The 10,317-nt window shown below is 37.5% G+C and overlaps 3 protein-coding genes across 12 annotated transcripts; 1 reads left to right on the forward strand and 2 right to left on the reverse strand.

Annotated features, from left to right (window-relative positions):
* Positions 1-197: 197 nt before the first annotated feature.
* Positions 198-4,392, reverse strand: LOC143902296 (sulfhydryl oxidase 2). Of its 9 annotated transcripts, none has more exons than XM_077415057.1 (5): positions 4,153-4,332; positions 3,975-4,038; positions 2,801-3,145; positions 2,353-2,605; positions 198-1,952 (listed from the first exon to the last, which is right to left on the reverse strand). In XM_077415057.1, exons 1-5 carry the CDS (start codon positions 4,315-4,317, stop codon positions 515-517), a joined length of 2,265 nt encoding a protein of 754 aa, XP_077271183.1. In that variant the 5' UTR covers positions 4,318-4,332; the 3' UTR covers positions 198-514. The 9 variants fall into 9 exon arrangements, with proteins under 9 accessions (XP_077271183.1, XP_077271188.1, XP_077271186.1 ...); XM_077415062.1 differs by having other exon boundaries at positions 3,953-4,038; positions 4,153-4,168; XM_077415060.1 differs by lacking the exon at positions 3,975-4,038 and having other exon boundaries at positions 4,274-4,392.
* Positions 4,373-5,706, forward strand: Lamtor3 (Late endosomal/lysosomal adaptor, MAPK and MTOR activator 3). The gene is made up of 4 exons (XM_077415084.1): positions 4,373-4,699; positions 4,778-5,045; positions 5,196-5,423; positions 5,520-5,706. Exons 2-4 carry the CDS (start codon positions 5,037-5,039, stop codon positions 5,655-5,657), a joined length of 375 nt encoding a protein of 124 aa, XP_077271210.1. The 5' UTR covers positions 4,373-4,699; positions 4,778-5,036; the 3' UTR covers positions 5,658-5,706.
* LOC143902301 (glyoxylate reductase/hydroxypyruvate reductase) lies at positions 5,566-10,275 on the reverse strand. 2 transcript variants are annotated; one of them, XM_077415075.1, is made up of 8 exons: positions 10,105-10,255; positions 9,267-9,347; positions 9,052-9,188; positions 8,420-8,609; positions 7,885-8,051; positions 7,209-7,499; positions 6,873-7,004; positions 5,566-5,706 (listed from the first exon to the last, which is right to left on the reverse strand). In XM_077415075.1, exons 1-7 carry the CDS (start codon positions 10,185-10,187, stop codon positions 6,886-6,888), a joined length of 1,068 nt encoding a protein of 355 aa, XP_077271201.1. In that variant the 5' UTR covers positions 10,188-10,255; the 3' UTR covers positions 5,566-5,706; positions 6,873-6,885. The 2 variants fall into 2 exon arrangements, 1 of the variants encoding a protein (XP_077271201.1); XR_013258326.1 differs by lacking the exon at positions 5,566-5,706 and having other exon boundaries at positions 6,871-7,004; positions 7,088-7,499; positions 10,105-10,275.
* Between the last annotated feature and the right edge of the window lie 42 nt (positions 10,276-10,317).

Here is a 10,317-nt window from a genome sequence, read left to right on the forward strand (position 1 = left end):
ATTCTTTGGATGAGTTCAAGGCAAATGTTACAAAGCAAGATCGTTAATTCAAAAGAACACTTGGGGGAAAATTTTATAACTATATATATTCGGCAATTCAATCTTTATATATATATATATATAAAAACAGTGACAGAATATATCGTTGATTCCTGCTTTGGGAATATTCTATACAAAATGCGTGCTATTTTTGCCAGTAGAAAAATGCTAATTGACATAATCTGCATTAAATTATCTGATTCCAACCATCTTGCTTGGAATCTAGTAAATGCTTATCGATTCATTTCGATTCATTTTGATTAGTTGATTACTATCGTTTCGCTACTGGCGTCACTGGTTTAACGCAGAAAAATTCTTAAATTACATTTGCCCAGTTGGAAGATATCACAACCTAAAGATTTGAGATTTACCGTTCTCTCGATTGAAACTCAAGTTTCTGAGCGATGCTTGCTGGTCCAGCAACGTTACGTGATTGCGCGCGCATAGAGTATAAGCGCCAAAATAAAAAACAAAATTATACTTTAGGCAATAAATTAATGTGACCTTTCTTTTTATATGTCCTCTTAACGGCGAACTTGATACATACTAACACGAGTATCGCAGCCGAAGTAACGTATAACACCACACAGATGCTGATGTCAAATATGTTCAAGTCCCAACCGAAAGCTGTAGCGCGCTTCGTCGTCTCCTTGGCGAGTCTCTGCGGCTTCACTCTCGAGCCGTTGCCATTCGTCATGCCCGTGTCATCGGCATCGCTGATCCCGTCGAACTTGATGCTGTTGTAGCTGTATTTGAATTTTAGGTATCGTAAAACCTCCTCCTCATTCCAGCTATTGTTAACGTGTCTACACGTCGGGCAGTGTTTGGCCGCGGGATACTGTATCTTCCTGTGCTCGGGATCCTCCGTATCGTCGCCCGACAGTCGAGCGTTTACCTGATTGTGTGCCCGCCACAGCCAGAGCACGGCCTCGTCTTTGGTGCGCACGTCGAATATCTTGTTCGTGCCGGCCATCTCCACGAAATGCGCGGCACAGTCGGCGCAGCCGAAGAAGATCCCGATGTAGCCGTGCATCGCTCGCAGCACCGCCGCGGGATCCTGCGAGAGAGCCTGAGTAACGAACGGTTTGTTGTGCTCCAGCGCGAAATTTACGGTCAACGTGTGAAACATGGTCCACAATCCGCAGGGATATCCACGATACGAATCCGTGCTACCCTTGCATCCTATCCACTGACGGGGCGCGCCCGAGTACACCGGCGACATTTCTTCCTCCGTCGTTTTCGCCAGCTGGCTAAACTCCTCGCCGGTCATCGCGTTCTTCTTCTCGACGACGTCGCGTATTATCTCCAGATACACGTTATGACGTCGTAGAGGAAAGTACGCCGCTAACACCGCGAGATACTTGTGTAACGCCTTCATTTTCTCACCGTCTATCGACTTCGTCAAGGATATCTCATGATTGATCGAATAACGCAGCGCACTCTCCAGATCGAGTTGATACAAATAATCACCGGTCTTTTTCGACAATTCTAGTTGTTCCTCCACCACTTCGTAACCCTTCGCAATCGTTGAGCTTCTCGTTCGATGCGCGTTCTCCGCATTTTGCACAGTGTCACGAGACACCGTCGTACCTACTTCGTCGATATTTACTCCTCTTGCAATCAAGTAATCTTTGATAGCTCGTCGAACTCCCTGCCTCGTTGGTATTCTCACGCTGACGACCCTTTGCGATTCATTGCGTCCGAAAGCTATCAAGGTTGGAAACTTGATAACCTTGTTCATCAAGCACAGTAGTTCGTTGTCGGAGGTAACCCTACGTATCTGTAAGCTGCTGATTTTGTGAAGATCAAGAATAACGTCCGCGCCCAGGAGTGAATCCGTGTTCTCGAAAATGAGGAAGAAATGCTTTACATTGCTAGATGCTGTTTTCCAAATGTCCTTTATTTCGACATTCCTGCGAACAAATATGCGATGTATTAAGTGTATTAACATATTTTTTGTTACGCAAAAATAGGGAAAAATTTAATCTCTTGACTTATTCACAGACAATCGCTAAAGAAAAAATTCTTTTTTTTTTTAAATTGAGCTTGTCTTATTCACAAACATTAAATTGTCATAAATCTGAGAATATATATCTAAAATATAATAAATCTAAAGCAACTACAAATAAGTTTTATAGCATACCTTTATATATATATATATATATATATATATATATATATATATATAAATTGTGAATTATATAAATAATTTTAGAAAAAATACAAACAATTATGAATTACACACAAAAATCATTTTGCTTAGTCGTAACGAGAAAATATCTACGAATTAGCTGTGAAAAATTTATGATATACCTATATGGCGCAATGTTAGGCCATGTAGATCCTCGTCCTTCCTGTTGTTCCGTTTCGAGCCTGCTAATTAAATTATGTCTCACCGAATCAACGCTGTCCCCCTTTTCTATTACTATACCCAAGGACGGTGGGTGTGCATTTATAGAGAAATATTTCAGCATTGGATAGTGCATAATCTCGTACTCGCGACAGATTGGATTGTTGTCGTCATCGGCACAATCTATAGCCGCGACAACGACGATATCATTCCAAGCTGAAACATCGTAACTAATTATTATGTATATACATATACATAAATAAGGGAATCAAAAGTGAGCGAATGATTTTGTCAATGCCATTTTCTATTCTGACCAAATTAATTCTTGGAGAAAATCACTTAAATATGTGTGATTTAATAAATTGTTTATATAAACAATTTTTTTACATATATTTGCAATAAATAACTTACACAGAACGTCGCTCGCCAAAGCCTTCCACGTCGGTGCATATCTGTAACAAAAGCCGCACCAGCTGTTGTAAAACTCGACCAGCCAGCTCCTGGTACTTCCGTAAACGTTTGCCTTGAAATTTGTGGCATTGAGTATCACTACATCGTCACTGGCGTTATACAAGCCTTGACCACCCAGCATAATCAGACTTTGATCCGGATTCTTATGAGGTACTACAGCTGCGCTGCTCCAGTTTATCGTTAGAACGTTGAGTAGGCACAACCTCAGTATAATCCCCGTTATCTCTAGCTGCTGCATCTTGTGTCTCCAATAATTAACATTAGAACTCAGCAACTCCCCTTTTTCTATAATTATGCAATATTTTGGTTGATCATTAAAATAATATATTAAATGATATATTAAATATGTCATTTTTTAACATCGGATATATCAACTTTAATATGCATTATATGGAGCTCTCGTTACATTTGGCAGTTTTATTATTCCCTGAATTCCTAACTTTACAATTCTTCTTAAAAAAAAAATAATAATAATAATAATAATAATCCAAGAATTGTTTGTAATTAAAAATAACTTAATAGTATAAAAATCTCACAATATATATATAATACTAAAAATATTATTTCCTATTGTTATCTATGCACTATATATTTACTCTTCTGTATGTTTTTTTTTTTAATTCCATTTCCAACAAACTAAATTTCAAGAGGAAAAAATACTCTGGCTAATTTTAGTTCAAAAATTTCAATTCTAAATGGCAAAGATAAAAAAAAGTAAGATCATCAACTGCTGATCGAAAGAACAGTCGGTGATTCTGCAACATCTCGAACACATGTCACTTTCAAAACTAATTAAATACAAAATTTGCTTTCCAAGGACTAACGTAAGCTGAATTTTAGATAAAATAAAAGGAATCCACTGGACTTTCCCATATGGGAATTCCATACATAAATTCGAGTTCTCTATGTAAAACGGAAAAAATCCGCCAGACATTCCGCAGGACTTACACAATTCGAATTTCGTGCGAGGGAAAGCCAACACTGAGACAAATTGCAAGTAATGTTATTTTATAATATGCGATACAACGTGCCGATAGATCGCCTCCGATTACATGAAGAAGAAAAAAAAAAGATATTGTATGGATACAGCACCTTTCTACGTGTTATCTCGTACCTCTCGACAGATACGTTCCCAGTCGGATGACACGTCGAGCGATGTGAGACCTCGTCGGTTCCACCTCAACATTAGAGGGAGTAATTTCTTAATTTAGTAATTTACATTGATGTATACATGGTACATCGGCGCGTTGTATCGCATATTATAAAATAACATTATTGGCAATTTGTCTCACAATCAGTGTTGGCTTTCCCTCGCACGAAATTCGAATTGTACAAGTCTCTTGCGGAATGTCTGGCGGATTTTTTCCGTTTTGCGTAGCGTACAACTCGAATTTATGTAATTCTCGTACATACCGATGGTACATACCGATCACGACATTCACGACGTGATCAAACATAACCTAACCTAACCTAACGGGCGTAATGCCTAATTGCACCATTTGCACTAATTTGCACTAGCCGACTGGCGTGCGTCGTCGTGTGCGAGTGTTGGCACACTGCTCTTTTAACTGTGCTAAGTTACACTTTCTGCACTCTGAAATGAGATAGACACGTTAGTTGTCGGTTGTCGGTTGAGAAAAGGTAAGATAAGAGAAAAAGAGAAATTCAGCTGCACGGAACTGATTGTAGGTTTGTTCTTTGTGTACCTGCTCTGTCTTGCATTTCTCGAAATGAAATAGAAAATATAAATAATGTATAATTAGACGAAGAGAAGAAGAAACTTGAAGAGTACAAAGATTTCAGCTACAAAGTGGGTGTACTAATAAACGATATCGCGAGGTAGGCAATTAAATATTTTTTTAAAATACTTCGCAAAATTTTTTAATTTTTCTATATTTTTTGCGGTGTTTTTTGCAGGAGTGATTGATGTCAAACCCTATATCAAATCCCAGTAGAGTGAAATGACGGTGGAGCTTCTGTAAGAACAATTAGAATTTATTGCTGTTTTACACGTAGCAATCGTCACGTCTCATCGATCGTGAAAACGCGTGTCGTGTGTCGTGTATCGCGATAAGGTTATCGAAGGCGAAAGGTGATAACGCTCGACGATCGTGCGCATCCGAAGAAACTAATCCTATCGCTTGGTCGTCGTTTACGGCCACGTTTTCCAGAAAGAATGACAGTTGTAAGTTTGGACATTCGCTATAAAAAGCGTCGCATTTTTTTGCATTTGAGGTTAGGACGCTTTGTTTTGATCAGATGTGAAATATTTCGGATCACGGTCGACATTCTATCTGTTGCTCTGGTTGCTCAGATTGCGTTTTTGCTATTTCAGGAATTGAAGAAGTTTCTTTACGGACTGCTGACCGACGTAGAAGGTTTGCACAGCATATTAATTACGGACAGGGACGGAGTGCCTGTTATATCCGTAGCTAACGAAAAGGCACCAGAGTTAGCTACGAGAGCCAGTTTTTTATCCACTTTCGGAATGGCTACGGATCAGGGAAGTAAACTGGGACTTGGCAAAAATAAAACCGTTATATGCGCGTACAGTAATTACCAGGTAAGATGCGCGACAATTAATGTATTATACGAGTATAATTTGTCTATTTGATGAAATTGTTTTTGCAGTTGAGAATCTTCTTTATTTTCTTTTCAGGTAATCCAGATGAATAAGTTGCCATTGGTTGTTAGTTTTATCGCTAGTCACAGTTGCAACACTGGCCATGTGTTGTCGCTGGAGAACAAGATTGACCCCATTTTAAGTAGTTTAAAAAATGCAGTGGTGGAAGCCTGATGGTTACCCGTTGTTCATTATGGGTGATAAATGCTGAACACTTCAGAATCTGTGAATCGTTGCAAATACTGTATAAGAACAGTCTCTTTCCTTTCCTTTTCTTTTTTTTTTGTAAGAATGACGTTTTCACGTTTTTACGCGCTTGCATTTGTTCATAATGTTGCGAGTGTGTTTTGAAAAGTAATTATTATATAATATTTTGATGTAAGAACTAATTACACACAGAGAAGGTTTGTTTGTTTGTTTTTTTTAGAACTTCAGAGATTTATACTTAGAGCAAAGAATATTATTTATTTGTTTAAAAAAATACTACACGTGATATCTTTTATGAGACTTCAAGAAACATCTAAATGTACTAACGCCGTTGTACAATTTTTGAAGATATCCTACGTAGCATTATTTATAAAACCATTTCAATGTAACGATAAATAAATTAATTGGATTTGATAAGCAAGATTTTCAAAAATATGTAGAAAAAGTTCATTTTATATACCAATAAAAATATTTACTTTACACAAAATACATACCAGTTTCTATAAAATCGTTTCTATTAAATCTATGAGGCAGAACAATTATACAGATGCGTATACTTTGCTGGATTATTTACGCTTTACGCATATCATTAAGGCTGCGGTCCACTTGACGCTACAAATGCTTTGGAGCGTTCTTCTTCTCCTTCTTTCTTCATTGAAAGAAAAGAGAAGAGAAATGCTTCGAAGCATTTGTAGCGTCAAGTGGACCGCAGCCTAAGATGCCTGTGTTGGTGGCGTATGTCATTAATGTCTTTCTATACATTAATTTGATGGTGCAACTAATTTTTTTTCCACGTATACGCAAAATGGCAAAAAAGTGCCAGTTTGCTATCGTACTTTTCTTTAATTCAACTTATTATATTTTATACTAATTGGGAATTTATAAGAGACTTATAAAACTTTCTTCAACCATAATTATCTGTATATGGTATTGCAAATTACATGAAATTTTCTGGCGCGTCATTACAGCGCAAATGCAAACGTGTTTAATCTCCTTTACTCGATCGCCTGACGGATATAATTAATTAATCATTATGAGATCAAATTTGGATTAGTCAAGTGATTATATTGGTGCAATTTGAAGAAGAATCAAAGAGAATCTTATTAAATCGTATGATTAAACCATTGTTTCTAATAACATTTTTGAATAAATAAAGTGACAAATATATAATGCACAACGTACAAAGAAGATGGATTTAGGGTATAGCGTATACCAAGTCTTCGCCCTTAAGACCGTTGATAATATTTTGCGCTGCGACTTTGGCCATGTCATCACGGGTTCTGGTCGTCGCGCTGCCTAAGTGTGGCACAATTTCTGTAATTACCAAAATATAAAATTGCTAATCTGACGCACTACACGTAAATTATGATGCAATATTAGATATATTACAGCATTACATTCCTTGAATTTGGAAATTGTGGAATTCTTAAGAGCGTGATCGATTTTTTTAATACTCAGGTGTGCGATGTTCCGTGTTGTAAGAAAAAATAACGAGAAAATGAAAATGATTATACCGACCAACATTACGTAGTGTTAGAAGTTTGTGTTTAGGTGGTAGCGGTTCCGGATCGGTGACGTCTAGTCCGGCAGCGAATATCTTCATTTTACAAAGAGCTCTCTCAAGTGCATCGGTATCGACGATCTCACCGCGAGCCACGTTCACGAAGACGGGTTGCTTCTTCATTTTGTCAAAAGCTTTGTCGTTGAAACATTTTCGGGTTTCATCGTTCAGAGGTGCCGAAATCACGAGAAAATCGCTCTGCTCCAGAAACTCATCCCAAGTTTTATTCTCCACTCCAAGTTCTTTTTCTGAATCATATATATTACTCATTTTAAAGGATTACTGATGCGTTGTGTAATTATTGGATTACGCGTTTGTAAAAAATTCGTTCCAATAATAATCCTATAAATGTACTATTCAGATAAACGCAGAAGAAATTTTCACGAAGCAATTAAAGATTTATTTATTATTGGAAATCTATTTAATTAACGAATCTAGATTCTTAGGAATTTCTATATTTTTAGATAAATATAATAAATATAATAAAAAAATATGTATTTTGATCTGTATTTCGCATATTGAACTCTTATAGGTAAAATGTATGAATTAAAATATATCGACAATGTAGAATATAGACATGTAGAACATCGAGACTGAAAAAAATATTAGTCTCCCAATAAGTTGCGAGCGTACCTATTACTTCTTCCTTCTTACGTCCGGTATAGATAAATTTCCCTACTTCGAATGCCTTTAATCGTTTAACTATTTCTTTGCCGATTCTTCCTAGGCCAAAGATGCCGACCGTAGAATCTCGTAAATCTCGTCCCAGCAGCCACTGTGGTCCCGTACTTCTCTCACACCTTAATTATACGTAATTAATTGTATCATGTATCCATTGCTACACTGTACAGTTTTCGATTATACGTGTGTAAGAAACCTGATAAAAGCTAGACGATAGAAGCAGACTCAATATATGATTCTTTTATAGACCATTTCGGCTAGATCTATACTTACATACGTATCAATGCGATATAAACAGAATGAAAAAAATATACATGGAGAATATTTATCAAACGTACCAGAGAAAGTGAACCGATATTCATTGAACAAGAACGTACTTTGATTATATCGATTATTTTTCTATCTAATGATCTAATCTTATCGGACTTTTCGAGCAAAGATTTTTATATCAATTGAATTGCAATCTAAAATGAGTCAAAACAGTTACTTTTCCAGCCTCTGGCGACCCTCGTGGGCGCGCCTCGCCGCGGATAACAACAAGAGCACTGCCATTTCCGCGACTGCACCGGACAGCACCTCCGGTGTGTGGCCGGCTTTAATTCCTCTTTCTTTAATTAATGTAGTATTTATGTGATCATATCCGGACGACATCGTCGACACGATCTTTAATTTTTTCCCTGAAAAACGAAAATCAAATTCGTTGATTTACTTGATGAAATCTCGCAGTCACATTTTTTTACGCTTTAAAAGAAAAAATATGCATTCGCATATCGCGTACTTAAAGAAAAAAACATTTACAATCGATTCATTTCATTCTTATCATCCTGTGCTTGAAAGTCTTGAAATAAAATCGCGCCGTTCCAAGCCGATTTTATTAATTTTAACATTTAAACAATTTTAAATGCTCTCCTTTGCCCGCGCTTCTTGGCGCTTTTCATTCAAGATATAATAGGCATTTGTAGAAAACACATCAATTAAGTTTCGCGAGAGCGTATTTTTTAAACATTTAAACAAACGTTGGAACGACTTTTGCTTGAGAAAATTTGATCGGCTGCGATTCGCTCAAGACAGGAAATGAAGAAGTTCTATCGAGAAAAGCAATAAAAATGGATCTCTAACCGGCGGTATCGAGAAACTCCTTGTCAACTTTAACTTTGCTAGCGAGGAATACAGCATCGAAGCCCTGCTTAAGAGCTTTCAATATTGTTGGCCGACATACATCTGCATCATAATTCTCCAGAGTAGTGACCTCACAGCTACATCAACGATAGTAAACGATGAGTGATCTGCATAATTTTCTTAAATATTCCAAATTTATTCACAGACGTACTTACTTGTGAGCCTTAAGCAACTCGATTCCGGGTTTGGGCACCTCCCCGTGGTCCACCAAAACCTTCCATTTTCGACTCATTGCGCTGTTTAAATCAGGAAATTGATAAATAATAATCGATTCGTCAAAACGCGTTTGCAGATGCCACGGGCGCGTACTCGCGTAATCTCTAAATATTTCTCCCGGCGATGAAAGTCCTCTATCAACTTAACTCAGTTTCAAGGATTCACCGTGTACGTCGCATACCGACTTTCAAACGGATTTTGACAGACGTTTGTCTGATAACAGCGATGTAGGTTTCCACCGACTGCGACCTGCGACTTTCACGTATACCGCTCTCCGATATCTATGTCAAACACTCGACGGAGCGACGTTGCGCGAGCTCGATTAGATATACCAGTACAAACCGGTTTAGATATATAACAACAAAACAATAAAGATAACGGACAAGACTGAAGACGTTCCATTCCATCGAGGGTTGTCAAGGATATATATTGAATACACAGTTACATAATATAATTCACAAGCTACGGGATTTATTACTCATTGAAGTTAATCGCGAGTAGCGGTGCGAAGGACACGTGAAGAATTAACACAGTTTTCATTTTTTTTTCTCTTTTTATCTCCAACGTGAAAAGAAATTAAAAAGAGGAAAGATGAACTGTGCAAGAAGTTCGGCTAAAACGAAACAGGCCTATTGTCAAAGTCAATCAGCTGAATATATATTCCGATAAAATCGAAAAAAACTATCAGCAAGCATCACATAATTTCGATATGCAACCGCGAACTTAATTCAATTTGAATTTTACACTCTCAGATTATTTGTAAGATATGTGTCGTACCTTCCTAATATCAAGATCGTATGTACGTATGTACATCGTAGCCCTTGAAACTCGAATTCGCGACTCACTTCGGACCGTTCCATTTTTCGAATTATAAACGTCACGTGCGGAATTGGCCGCGTTTAGCAGACATCACAACTGTTGAGTTCGTCTTATCAACACACTGCGTTGATTGGTTGGTTCTAAAAGTAAGAGCCACGCACGTTCGACTGC

The sequence above is a fragment of the Temnothorax americanus genome, unplaced genomic scaffold, assembly GCF_048541705.1.
Source record: "Temnothorax americanus isolate GAGA-0224 unplaced genomic scaffold, ASM4854170v1 Scaffold4, whole genome shotgun sequence".
Classification (NCBI taxonomy): domain Eukaryota; kingdom Metazoa; phylum Arthropoda; class Insecta; order Hymenoptera; family Formicidae; genus Temnothorax; species Temnothorax americanus.

Excerpts from the sequence above, each read along its gene's own strand:
- LOC143902296 (XM_077415057.1), bottom strand. The coding sequence starts at position 4,317 with ATGTTTGATCACGTCGTGAATGTCGTGATCGGTATGTACCATCGGTAT. Across the intron at positions 4,039-4,152 it reads AGGGAAAGCCAACACTGATT|GTGGAACCGACGAGGTCTCA; the intron begins GTGAGACAAATT and ends TCTAATGTTGAG. Across the intron at positions 1,953-2,352 it reads CCTAACATTGCGCCATATAG|GAATGTCGAAATAAAGGACA; the intron begins GTATATCATAAA and ends ATTTGTTCGCAG.
- Lamtor3 (XM_077415084.1), top strand. Across the intron at positions 5,424-5,519 it reads GCGCGTACAGTAATTACCAG|GTAATCCAGATGAATAAGTT; the intron begins GTAAGATGCGCG and ends TTTTCTTTTCAG.
- LOC143902301 (XM_077415075.1), bottom strand. The coding sequence starts at position 10,187 with ATGGAACGGTCCGAAGTGAGTCGCGAATTCGAGTTTCAAGGGCTACGA. Across the intron at positions 9,348-10,104 it reads ACGATCTTGATATTAGGAAG|CGCAATGAGTCGAAAATGGA; the intron begins GTACGACACATA and ends TGATTTAAACAG. Across the intron at positions 8,610-9,051 it reads GGAGTTTCTCGATACCGCCG|GGAAAAAATTAAAGATCGTG; the intron begins GTTAGAGATCCA and ends TTCGTTTTTCAG.